Consider the following 14,039-nt stretch of genomic DNA (forward strand, 5'->3'; position numbering starts at 1 on the left):
ACGCTTGTGTTAGCCATGTAGTGCTTATCAAATAGTGGCCCAACGACCTGTTCCAGGATCTTGACCAGGCCCGGGTAGCATTCTAAGACTATCACACTTCATGACTCAACCAATATTGTGAGAAGAATGTCTCTGGGTGCGTGTGTGTATTCCTGTGTCGCAGGTTCGGAATACGACTCTCTGTGATAGATTTGTCCCGTAAGAAACTGCTCTTCCATATCATCAGATTCCAGCCGAGCCTCGACATACAATATGTCCTTGTTATATTGATATCACAGCATAGGATGCTTGATAACCCTCCAAAACCTCAAGTTTGCTGACCGGAATCCATCTCTCAATCATGACAAAAGTCTTTGACACAGGTACTTGTGGCATTGGGGCTGCTGCCTGTCTCGCTCTTTGAATACTGACGTTCAGATCTTGAACGGTTCTTTAGTTCATTACTTTGCCAATGTTTCCGTGTCGGTATAGTTATGGACTACTGGAGTAACCAAGGAGACACCAAACAACAGTGTAGGACAGTCATACAAAACCCGGCCTATATTTTACCACATTGCACCACTAGAGTATCGCCTACGATCCATGCTGAACAAATATTATTGCTGCCATAGAGAATATGTTCTAAATGTGATTGAATATAGAGTCGACTGAGAGTGTGTTTTTGAAAAGCTTGTTGCGCGTCACTTGACGTACCTGGTCCAGACTCCATTATTTACAGACCATCGTCATATAGTTGTAATATATTGCTGAATTAGGTGTCAAATGAGAAACCAAATCCAAGTGTTGACATGTTAAAAGATAGGAATTGAAGCACTCCTAAACTGTATCACATGAAACAAGAGCCAACCACTGGAAACTGAAATATCGAAGCAGTCATAAAATACCATGTCTATTTTATTCAGTACAAGGTTCACTTGATGAACTCGAATTTATATGATGTTGCCAACCCGGAACAACAGAACCGTTTAGTGTGCCGATATATTCGTGAGTGAATGGTGACTGTCTGCTGATATGAAGACCAACTGACCAGTGACCGGACACAGAAACATAACACGTGCCATTCAACTACACACTGACACTACTGTATCACTGGTAATGGGACATTTATACTCGGCAATATCACAGAACAGTTGTCTGGGACCCACACTGAGATGGCAGACTCATCTTGTTACCAAGGATGGTCATTTCCCACAAGGACAGTAAGAAACAGTGATCTATGTGGCTAGATACGGTTCCTCGTTCTTCTCAGTAGCGTCCGCCAGCATCACCTCGTCATACGACGGCGGACTGGTGGTATCTGGAAATGACAAACACGATTCACGATACAGCTACCTTATGGGTAATTGCACAGTGTATATAGTCTGTTTGCAGTGAAAACGGTACCGATGAATTTAGCTTTAAACAAAAAAGTAAATCAAATAAAGTGACATTAAGATTGCGAATTCTCTTTATTTTACCTTGCCAATTGAACATTTAAATCTCAGAATTTTATTCATCTTAGGATAAAAGATGTTTAACAAACGATCATAGATTCAAATCGCTATTATTGGTTTGTATTACAAGGGGGTGAGCGCAGTACATGGAACAGTGAAACAAATGCACGTGCGGTACGTGATGAGCGTTAACTTATACCAACCATACTTGTTCTAGGTGTTTCATCTAATGTGCATCCCCCCTTGTAATACAAACCAATAATAGCGGTTTGAAACCATGATCGTTTGTTAAACAACTTTTATCCTAAGTTGAATAAAATTCTGAGATTTAAATGTTCAATTGGCAAGGTAAAATTATGAGGATTCACAATCTTATTTTCACTTTATTCGATTTACTTTTTTGTTTAAAGTGAAATTCATCGGTACGTTTTCACTGCAAACAGACTATTGTTAACAGGACTCTAGTCTCTGAAATGAACATATTTTACTGAAAAAAGTTCATAGTAAAAAAATATATATATAATGAAAAGGAGCCCTAAGACTTTCTTCATTTTCAGAAGCTGAAGCTGTGGAAATCTAGACTTGCCACATTTTCTAGACTTGCGTGGGCTTTCTTGGATATATTTGCTTCAGGGTCTGTACGAGAGACTATTATCAAGACTGTTCTCATAGATATCTGTAAAGGACGTTTTGTCCTGTTTTGTCAAATATTTAAAGTAATAGATTTGCCCTAAGTATACCCTATCTGTAGGTGATCATGAGATGACATTTCACGTGTCGTGGAAAAGTTGCCATACCATGGACAGGTACATCTCAGTACGGACAACTGGGCAGGTTATAAGATACAGATATTTTTCCGAGCATATTTTCCTCAAAACTTGGTTACATTGCAAATAATTCTTCAGCAAAAAAGATCCTTGGTTGTTTTGCCCATTAGGACACAACTCGGTTCGCTAAACTCAACGCATAGTCTGCTTCATAGAATGCGGAAAATTTTAAACAGATACATTTTGTTATTTCGTTAGCAATAGAAAAAGCAAAGTTATTTTGTGATAGGAAATTTCTTTGTTCCGACTATTGTTATATCCTGTCTGATTGCATTATATAGATGATACAGACCTGAACATGGCTCCAGAAGATACGTATAGGGAGGTGGTGCTGTCATCACTGGCGGCGTGGACAGACCAGCTTCTGTGGTGTCTTCAGGTAAGTTCTTACACCAGCGTTCCATCTCAGCGCAGTGACTGCAAATGTATAGTATAATTATGATCGGGAAACAGAAAGGTTTGTATGACAAACGGTCGACTTATCTCTGATATCTGGTACTTTGGTTTGAGAAGGTTGGCAGTTGACACTATGATAGGTTTGATGAAATTGAACTCTTCAATTCAGAATAACCTTTCCCTGACAATCAGATGCGGAAAAAGGGGTATCAGAGTGAGTGAGTAAGTGATCTGATCTTCTTCTGATCATCATAAGGGCGGTGGGGTAGCCTAGCTGGTGGTTAAAGCGTTCGCTCGTCACGCCGAAGACCCGGGTTCGATTCCCAACATGGGTTCAATGTGTGAAGCCCATTGCTGATGATATTGCTGGAATATTGCTAAAAGAGGCGTAAAATTAAACTCACTCACTCTGCTCATCAGCAGCAGGACATGCCAGTGTGTACTCACCCGTTGAGTTCGTTGACCCATCGTATCCATAAAACTGGTAACAGGATGACATCGAGAAGCCAGCAGATGCCCAGAGCTCCCACCGTGAGCGCGTAACACACGCCAGTGTAGAAATGCCCAAGGTAGAAATGATGAAAGCCTATGAACAGTAACCCAAAGGAATTACCAAAGTTGTTTCAGGAACCAGCTGGTGTTAGGAACCAAACCCAATAGCTACTCGCATTTCTCAATAGCTACTCGTAGCCTTTCCCATGACCATACGACTGGGTTCCGTCTATACGCATATGGGAATAGCTGAAAGACCTTTCACCTCGTGGGACCAGTTTTGCGTCGTTATTCACGTATATTTCCACTATGTACCAGAAAGAAGATCCCGTTACTAGCAGTTGCAGTGTTGATATCCTTACTTTGTGTGATGATCCCCCTGGATGATGAGTTAGTGTTCTTGTTTTCATAAGGTTTGAAAAGTGAACGTTGTGCGAGATGCGCTCGCGTGGTCTTGGATCTACGTGCGGCTATAAACTTACACAGAAATGTAGAATATTAAATTTCCTATCTGATGGTATAGATTCAAGTGCAAATACTTCTGAGGTTTGAAAAATAGACACTGCTAAATGTTGTATGAATTTTTGTTATGCGTTAAAAAAAACAGTACATTTCTCCGCTTTTTATCGTGCACCGACAAAAGTTCTGTGCGACAATTTCTATTTTAATTTGGCATCTTTGCGGAAAGTGTGAGCGAACAAAATACTGCCTGAGATCTGAACGGCATAAGTATACATGAAATGGGTTTGAGAGCCTATATAACGTTGTACGCTCAGTCTTAACAATGACTCGCAATAATGTCGAAAATGAATTTTCCTCTATGACGTCAAACGACGACAGAGAGGTCGCACACGTATAAAGATAAGGGGGCATAACTCCGCTATGCTTAACACTTTGTTATAGTAATTCAGATCACTGGGAGGTCATTTGCTGTGAATACGGACGCTATATATTCGTGATGTTTCATTCACGGTGAACCAAAGTATTCCAATACAAAGATCCCCAATGTGACCCTATACGTTTTGGTAGTATCACAGTTTATAAGAAACGATGGCATCGTATTGCATGAGGAAGCACATAACAGCGATTTGAATCGCATTATCCAACATGTAAGTTAGTTCTTAGATTCCTATGTTCTCCTGTTTGTGTTTTGACTAATTTTGTACCATTATTTACAGAGTACTCGCCATAATATCTTCAAATGTAATAAAATTACTGAAAAAATACGTTTTAGTTGAGTTCATGGCTTATTTTATGTATTTTCGGAAAATACGTCGGAAAAAGACGCTGATTAGTATATATCTCCCCTAATGTCCAATAATTATATAAAAATTCTCGGTTTCTATGTCAGAATTTACCGCTCTGTCGACAAAACATAAAATGACTGATTTTAGAAAATAATATCCTGGACAGATCAACAATTAAACAGTTTCGCTGAGTATCTTCAGGGTGATCAACACGCGCATGTTTGGCATCAGGTTAACGTAAATGAAAAAGAATATAAGAATATTTCACAACACCCGAATATAGTTTTTAGGAAAAGAATGGTCTTTGTTTATGATTATGTGGCTATTTATCTTCATAAGTACACAATGAAAGATGCAAAAAGATGGCGCTTTGTGTATGGAACTATCAGGATACTGACGTAAGGTTTGTCGAAATTAAGACATGACATGGTTTATATTTTCTAAAACAAATTTCGAAAAAATATAGTTACAGTTTGATATCCTGCCATCTCAAAATCGAAAACAATCATTGTGAATCGTAAAACGTGCGTGACAAACGCGCACCTTGCCATCATTGTTTTGTCCGTAAAACGACACAAACAAATTCATTTAACAAGACAATATCCTTTAAAGATGTATGCATTTCATAAAATATGTAAATCATAGTCATTGATATTGTCAGTTTTAAGGTTAAAGTAAATCGCTTATTCAACCGACCTTCATCTCAAACAAATTGGCAAATATGTACAACAATGTTGACGTATGCCATCACTACCGATGACCGATTTCACACAAAATGGCGGCTTCGCTGACATGGGTACGCAATATTTTGCCAGGATCCTTTTCATGACTTTGAACATAAATATCATAAATATGTGATACAAAGTATTTACTAAGTGGTCAGAATGATTCTGACTAACTGTGTGTTGTTCTTTTTTCGTTTACATTGTAAGAGTCGTTCCGCGTGATGTTGCGTCATTCATGGAGTTACGCTGAACGGAAACTTTGACAATTTCGTATGAATTTATCAAATCATTGTGGTGTATCTATTTTCAATTTCCTATTTTTTACTACGATTCTCTTTCCATGCATATTCTAAAAGTATTGAGCCAAGGCAAGTAACGAATAGACGAATGGATGTCGGAAATTTCGAGAAAATGCTACGCAGGGTAAAATCGGAATTTTTCTTTGTTTACACCTCAAATAAGCGCAGTCTTTCGAGCACAGCGTTCGTTTTCACACCCATTAATTCTTGGCTTCATTTCATCTGGACAGTTGGTATTATATAGTGACAAAGACCATTTGTAATTTGATTCTAACATGTATAAGGAATTATAAGGAATTCGGTGATGCATTTGTCATAGCTGAATATGAAATATACCTGATGTAGTAGGCGTCTCAATATCGGCCTTCGCAAAACGGGATTTTGTAGGCACTATTCAATATGGCGGAAAGTGCACTTCGGCGTTTGTGTTAGGGTATTTTCGGAAACATCACAACCGATTCTAGCTTCTTCGGCAACGTTTCAGAATTCAAATCATCAGTGATTTGATGAAAAACTGATATCAGTGATCACTCATGTGCTACTCCATATTTTAATACTCCAAGTAATTATCCGATTTTTACATTACAAACCATACACCAAATAACGCTTTGAATCGTGATTTTGTAATGTGTCAAAAATGGTGACATTTGCGATGAAGCCCATTTGAAAGGTTATTTATGCACTTAAGCTTTGTCGAAGATAAGAGTGGACGGTATCAAGAAACAGGACACTTCCTTCAGAATTCGAAACTGTGCAGTGTATGTGTGTGCGTGGTTTATTTTGACTTCTATTTGACTTCAAAGTGAGGGTTGAAGAGGAAGGACACACATCTGTCCCTGTGACATTCAGTAAAGCGATGCATATGTATCATAATACAGCCTTACCTAGTAAGCCAAAAGGTGGAAACCAAAGCAGATAAGCATCTCCGAGATATTTCATCCCTCGTCGCTCTGGATGCCGAATTTCAAGATTGGCGTTTTCGACCAGCCAAGGAACACGAATGAGATCCACCACATAGCCCAGCCCCAGCAGCCCGGCGGTACACAGATACAGTCTACCAAATTTGGGCCTTCCAAGGTAGAAGTGATGGACTCCGAACAACCCAAGGAAGATTGCTAGCAAATATGTCACTGATGTCTTCTTCATCTGAACAAGATGTGGATCTGATATGGGGGACGATCTGACGGGACCATTCAGGCCAGGACATGACTTCATTGTGTGAGTCATCGGTGTTCAAAGTTCAGACGTGTGATGAGTTCATACAATCAGAGGAGAGGTATGGAATCTTTAAGCACCATAGGCTAAAGTAGAATCAGACATCTGACTTCTCTTGCAGATCTTACAACCATCTTCTGCACCTTAACCGGCAGAAGAGTTCCAGCTGCAAAGAAAGACTCGAAGAGTTACACATGCATGTAAGATATAGAGATTATTAACCGAGTGTGTTTCCGTATCGAGCCTTTGGCGAGTATAATACATATTTTTTTATTCATAATATATGATATTAACGATACAGAAAAACACGAGCTTAATAATCTCTTTATATAATGTCATTCTTAAAATAACTCGCAAATAAGCAAATCGTACGCGAATTTATATATGAAGAGAATCGAGCATTCGCGTAAGAATACTTAGCGGTACACCAAGGTGAAGGTCGTTCATGTCGGCGCCATATGGTTGTGGCTAATCGCTAACACAGTGCAAACCTAACTCTTAAACTAAGATACATAACGCTTATAATACGATCTTTCTGTCTAAAAAGAACAACAAAATCGGGCAGGGTTTTTTTGGTAGTGTTTCTATTTTCACTGCGGGTAGTCACTTCATCAATATCAGTTTCTGATACCTGACGGAATCGATTCGTAGTCTTCTTTGTTGTGATTGATAGATCGAAATCCTTGGTTGGTACCTTTCTAAGACGACAGCCTGTCACCCGTGCCTCAGTATCCGTATTTTCAATTTGAACGAAGTTCTCCGTTTCATGTTTTTCAAAGTCAATTACTGCAGTAACGACTCCAGAACCTCTGTCATCAATTCTTACAGAATCACCAATTTTGATAATGGGGGCAGCCATGTTTGTTTACAAACTCGTCCACGCAACGTAAACTCGCGACGACGTCATCAATGAAATGTTAACGTTTTAGGATTCGCATGGCATGTATGGAGTTTTGAGAAAGTAGTTAGTAGATTGACGTAATTTGCATAGTTATCAGATTTGGATACCAAGTTGATCGGATTGCTTTATTGCACAGATTACACCCTCCATTAGATGATAAAAAGTGATATCTACATGTATGTAGAAAGTAATGTGAGTGAATCCGTTATTGAATGAGTGGATCAGTCAGTTGGTGGATCAGTGAATGAGTGAGTGAGTGAATCAGTCAGTTGGTGGATGAGTGAATGAGTGAGTGAGTGAATCAGTCAGTGCGTAAGTATTGATTAATGCTGTTTCAACTGTATCCCAGCATTTCATATTGAGAGGAAAGCGATGCTGGTCTAAACCGTTACCACTTTTGGTAAACCCACGAGCACTGGATACAATGCCATTAGTCCTAAAACAATAACTGGGTCGAGATTAGAGCCCGCGTTTAATGGTCTCTAGCCTACCCATGAGTCACAGCTCTGCGCGGCGACATCTCTTGAATGTGGAAATTCCCTATATTCGAAACGGAACGCAGTGTAGGAAATGAACACAATGGCCAAAACCATCATGTACTATGAAACATGAGATAACTATACTTCAGAGTGGGGCTGAGTGAGATGAGATTTAACCACGCAAGAATGAAATTGACATCCAATGTCTCTCGCCATTCTACCGTCACATATGAAACACCTGAATGTTTACTTTAGCCAAGACATTTAGTGAATTGTTATGGGTCGAGTCTAGTATTTAATGAGATTGTCATTTTAAATTAGGCTCCGTGCTTCTACGTTACTATAACATAGGGGAAGGAAACATTAACAAGCCTTGCAAGCTCAACGTGGCGTCACAGTCGGGTTAAGAACTAGATTTCAAACTGAGTTTTGTGCATGGAATTTGAAATAATCAACTGGTCGATTGTTGTCGTATGTCCTACCCAATATGTATTCCCATGTACACTGTGAACACTGCATTAAGGTTGTGACGATTGTTGTCGTTTGTCCTACCCAATATGTATTCCCATGTACACTGTGAACACTGCATTAAGGTTGTGACGATTGTTTTGTCCTCCCAATATGTACCCAATATGTATTCCCATGTACACTGTGAACACTGCATTAAGGTTGTGACGATTGTTGTCGTATGTCCTACCCAATATGTATTCCCATGTACACTGTGAACACTGCATTAAGGTTGTGACGATTGTTGTCGTATGTCCTACCCAATATGTATTCCCATGTACACTGTGAACACTGCATTAAGGTTGTGATTGTTGTCGATTGTTGTCAATATGTATTCCCATGTACACTATGAACACTGCATTAAGGTTGTGACGATTGTTGTCGTTTGTCCCATGTATTCCCACTGTGAACACTGCATTAAGGTTGTGACGATTGTTGTCCCCAATATGTATTCCCATGTACATGTCCTGCATTAAGGTTGTGACGATTGTTGTATGTATGTTCCCATGTACACTGTGAACACTGCATTAAGGTTGTGTGAACACTGCATGAACAGGTTGTGACGATTGTTGTCGTGTGAACACTGCATTAAGGTTGTGACGATTGTTGTCGTTTGTCCCCAATATGTATTCCCATGTACACTATGAACACTGCATTAAGGTTGTGACGATTGTTGTCGTATGTCCTACCCAATATGTATTCCCATGTACACTATGAACACTGCATTAAGGTTGTGACGATTGTTGTCGTATGTCCTACCCAATATGTATTCCCATGTACACTGTGAACACTGCATTAAGGTTGTGACGATTGTTGTCGTGTCCTCCCAATATGTATTCCCATGTACACTGTGAACACTGCATTAAGGTTGTGACGATTGTTGTCGTATGTCCTCCCCAATATGTATTCCCATGTACACTGTGAACACTGCATTAAGGTTGTGACGATTGTTGTCGTATGTCCTCCCCAATATGTATTCCCATGTACACTATGAACACTGCATTAAGGTTGTGACGATTGTTGTCGTATGTCCTACCCAATATGTATTCCCATGTACACTGTGAACACTGCATTAAGGTTGTGACGATTGTTGTCGTATGTCCTACCCAATATGTATTCCCATGTACACTGTATGAACACTGCATTAAGGTTGTGACGATTGTTGTCGTATGTCCTCCCAATATGTATTCCCATGTACACTGTGAACACTGCTGCATTGTGACGATTGTTGTCGTATGTGACCAATATGTATTCCCATGTACACTGTGAACACTGCATTAAGGTTGTGACGATTGTTGTCGTATGTCCTACCCAATATGTATTCCCATGTACACTATGAACACTGCATTAAGGTTGTGACGATTGTTGTCGTTTGTCCTACCCAATATGTATTCCCATGTACACTGTGAACACTGCATTAAGGTTGTGACGATCGGTAAAAGAATGTTTTTGATTTTCAAAAATGATTGATATTTTTTTCTAGTAGTAGATCACTTAAGGACGTGATGTTCAATTCAACATAGATGTCAACTTCTATATTTTGAGGGTCTAGACGTTTCTCAGTATATTCTTACTCCTCCGTAAATTCCCGCCTGTGTCACTTCTAAATGTCGTTCAAAGGTTCAATTCAACAGTTTCGCTGAGAGGTAGTTATTGGTATTTAATCATATGATTGGTTTACTCCCAAAAGTTAGACGTCCAAAAAGTCAGACATCCCAATTGTCAGACAAATCAATCAGGCGTGACTGTGATTACAATCTAGTCTTACCCACTGATATAATGAACCTGTCCCATACACTAACGAGATGGTTTTCATATTTGTGCAGAAATACTTTGATCAGAATACTAATGTTGACAGTTAATCTAGAGAAAACTCAAATTATTGTTTCTAGAAGAGGTGGACCCTAAGCGAGAAATGAGAAATGGTTTCATAAAGGTGAAAGTGTCTTAACAGTTGATTCATTTAGATATCTAGGTATGCTTTTTTCATCTTCTTGTAAGTTCAATAAATGTATATCAGATTTATCATCTCGGGATAAAAGGGAACGTCTAGAAGTACTACACCACCTATATAAATTAGATAATGTTGACTATTCTGTATTTTTCAATATATTTGATACCCAAATTCAACCAATCCTTTTGTATGGTGCCGAAGTATGGGGTATTAATAAATCTTGAAAATGTACATTTATCTGCATGTAAGAAGGTCTTAAATGAATCCCAGTTTCTTCAAATGTTTAAACAAGTTGTAGTTGACATGTATATACAGTCCTGGAATAGTATAATTGTTTTTACAAGTTCCCTTTGATCAAAACAGGATTATAGATTTTTTATGTTTTTGAGTTTTCATTACTCTAATAGAGTTACTTCCTTCCTAACATGTTTTTCCACATAAGGCCAGACCAATTTTATTTCTTGTTTTACGGATCCGCCTGTCGTATTTTTTCAAGAATAAGGAAAAAAAGTTAATTATCCCCGCTCAAAAAATAAAATCCAAATATTTTATTGGTCAAACATGTAAATTTACAAGAATCTTTTTTAGATACTGCTTTGCCCCATATACACTTCATAGATTGCCAAAAATAAAATACTATCAGTATTTATTTTTATTTTTATTCCCCAATGCCTTTAGCTTTTCTGAGGACAAAAATCCGTAAAACAAGAAATACAATTGGTCTGGCCTACCCAATCTAATATAAAGTCATTGTCATTATCCATAATCACTTCTCTTTGTGTTTGGATTAGTACATTTTTGACTAGTCCATTAATTAACGAAGGTAACAGTGTAGTGAACCTCAGTGCAACCAACCACAACCTTTGTTGTTTTAACGCGTCTAACTTTTGGGACGTCTAACTTTTGGGAGGACACCATCTGATTGGTTAGTGAAGTTCGAGTATTTCCCCGTCCATGCTGCTGCTGTAACATTGCTGACGTAATCAGTACATTATACCATTATTTTAATCACGAGTTTTACTCACAGGTTCATGTTAGTACCCTGATAATAAGAGCATACTCCAAGTTTACATGAATGTACTACAAGTCATTGTCCGAAATAGCCATTGACCCGCTAGCCCGTGGCTAGTGAAAATCCAGGCTGGTTTGTGCTTTTTCATGGTGTCATTTTGTAAATATCATCTTTCCGACTTATTTAAGTTATTAATATTTTGAGCATAAACAAATTATTTCAGATATTCAGAGAAGCGTTTTCTTGTTTTTGATAGTATTTTATGTTTTTGTAATCTTTTGCTTGGTTTCTACATTCAAATTTCGGGCTAGTGAATTGTTTTGTGGGCTAGTAACTTTCAGGCATAGCTAACCCGACTGGCCAGCAAAATGTGGAAACTATTTCTCAGACTGAGTACAAGGGACACCCTATACTATCTGTTTCACTGGCGGCCTACTTCTCACAACGAAAGTCAGTCACAATGTGTGGACAGACGCGTTTTGTCAGAGTTTACTTCCAGAGTCTGTCTATTTCCAAACAGTCATTGAAATAATTACAGGGGTATTTGAACATATATGTATATAATTTCAAGCGAACCTTTTGATGATTGTATTGTAGACAGCCATGAACTAAAGAAATGGAATATAATGCATGTGCGAAATGCCTGACATTACACGTTCATCCGTTAACAGGGGGAGTGCATAGAGAGATAAAACGTGGGATTTTCAATTTCTAAAGGATCGTTTCAATTGCCTCTAGAATACACCATTTTACACCTGCTTTGACTGTCCCTTGTCATGTGTTGAATGTATATGCGCTGAACCACTGAACCGGATGTTTGAGGGTAGCTTTTTCCATCCCTTTAAACCGTGCTCTTTTCATCTAATTCAAAAGCCGTTGTCATTGTTTTCAGATTCATAAATACATACAACCAGTTGAACATGGACATAGGCAAGATTTTTTTCATTTGTTAATTGATATACTCAGACCTTTAGACGTAGGCATAGGTTATTGTATAGATATCCAACACACCTAGGTGACCCTTCAATAATGACGCTGACTATACACTGGTCAGATGCATTACACCGATGACTACCAACCTACAGTGTCATAGCCTAGTGTGCACATTCAGAGAATCAAACTGGCCTCCGTGCCTACTTTCCCCTCCAAACACATGATAAGTGAAGCCTTAGCTACAAGATTTTACATAGTGATATTAATTAAATACCTTAACTATAACTTCACTCAAGTTAACACTGTGAAGTGATCAGATATACTGAGTACATAAAATAAACATACTTCATATGAACTGTTCACCTTATACATGCTGGTATGTTGTTTGTTTCATCTGATGTTTAACACTGTCTTGTACCACCAACAGGTCGGTGGATCAGAGTAACTGGACAGAACTGAATGTTAGTTTCAAACAGGATGTTCTCCAATACCCCGCAGTAAGATACGGTAATGGGCAGGGACGGTGCCATCACTGCAGTCTGAGCGATTCAATAGCGACGCTGACTCCGTGATTCTGGCTGTATTGGAGTCTCTCAAGACGTAAGTCTATAGGGTACACAGATAACATGTAAACATATTATCATACGTTTGATGAAAATTCTCATTTGAAACACCTTCGTGTACATTCACATCTTTCCTCATAAAGTCATGTAAAACTACGGAACATTTTATACAATTATTTTATGATTAATATGTACATGCTAATGCGGGGGTCAAGTGGTATTTGAAGACATTGTTCTGTTACCACCGTACGATTAATGGGGAAAATGTAAAGATTGTCAGAACATACCCCTAATTACGGCAGTGTGTCATTCTGGGAACATGTGCTTTGTGAATGGCACAGTTGTGAAATACATAAGCACAGGTGAGTTAAAGTTAGAATCAGTTACAGAAATGACTTTGTTTAACAATGTGGTTAGGACTGTGATTGAAACGGGAGATTGTTACTTTAACTTGTGTGTAATAAGACACGAAGCTGGCAGGGCATCACCGACGTTACAGGTGACACATTTGTACATCTACATACCTGCACCTGAAACTTGGATAGTAGATACGTCATGAGCTGTGTCATCAAACCCAACAGTCCCCACATTTACAACTAGAGTCAACTACTGACCTGGATGTGTGTTAGGTCTGATCAAGAAATACTTGACGGTAGAAAGTAAACGTCCACATAGTCCGACACACGGCGTTCCACTGTCAACTTATATACAAGATTGTTTTACTGAAAAAATACCTAGCTTATATTCTAAAGGCAGTGTCGTCTCGTTCAGGGTATTGTGAGAACAAAACGAAGTCATTCACCGTGACGAAAATGCTCATTCAGTTGGAACGTTTCCTCCAAGCTTGGGGCTGACGGGTGGGGAAGGTGGAACAACAGCCGGGTCAGGGTGGGGGTATGTAATCGTATAGGTATGTTAGGTAGGTTTGTCGTGGGCCCACAATACAGTTATGGTCTACATAGAAATGGAAGCCTGAACATGATACCCAGACCTGGCGATCGCCTCGGTATTTGATATCACTTATTTATAGATGCAGCTCCATGAGAGATGGGGATG

At 38.9% G+C, this 14,039-nt stretch overlaps 1 protein-coding gene across 2 annotated transcripts; it reads right to left on the reverse strand.

Annotated features, from left to right (window-relative positions):
- Window positions 1-857: 857 nt before the first annotated feature.
- Window positions 858-13,715, reverse strand: LOC124264285. Of its 2 annotated transcripts, none has more exons than XM_046699026.1 (5): window positions 13,598-13,715; window positions 6,304-6,800; window positions 3,104-3,242; window positions 2,553-2,677; window positions 858-1,297 (listed from the first exon to the last, which is right to left on the reverse strand). In XM_046699026.1, the coding sequence occupies exons 2-5, from the start codon at window positions 6,644-6,646 to the stop codon at window positions 1,215-1,217; spliced, it is 690 nt and encodes a 229-aa protein (XP_046554982.1). In that variant the 5' UTR covers window positions 6,647-6,800; window positions 13,598-13,715; the 3' UTR covers window positions 858-1,214. The 2 variants fall into 2 exon arrangements, with proteins under 2 accessions (XP_046554982.1, XP_046554983.1); XM_046699027.1 differs by having other exon boundaries at window positions 13,508-13,714.
- Between the last annotated feature and the right edge of the window lie 324 nt (window positions 13,716-14,039).

The sequence above is a fragment of the Haliotis rubra genome, unplaced genomic scaffold (assembly GCF_003918875.1).
Source record: "Haliotis rubra isolate DU_JTF1 unplaced genomic scaffold, ASM391887v1 Scf919, whole genome shotgun sequence".
NCBI lineage: Eukaryota > Metazoa > Mollusca > Gastropoda > Lepetellida > Haliotidae > Haliotis > Haliotis rubra.

Coding starts and splice junctions, on each gene's coding strand:
- LOC124264285 (XM_046699026.1), bottom strand. CDS start 6,646: ATGACTCACACAATGAAGTCATGTCCTGGCCTGAATGGTCCCGTCAGA. Junction 3,243..6,303: donor TCCACCTTTTGGCTTACTAG/GTAAGGCTGTAT, acceptor TACTGTTCATAG/GCTTTCATCATTTCTACCTT. Junction 2,678..3,103: donor TGGGTCAACGAACTCAACGG/GTGAGTACACAC, acceptor ATACATTTGCAG/TCACTGCGCTGAGATGGAAC.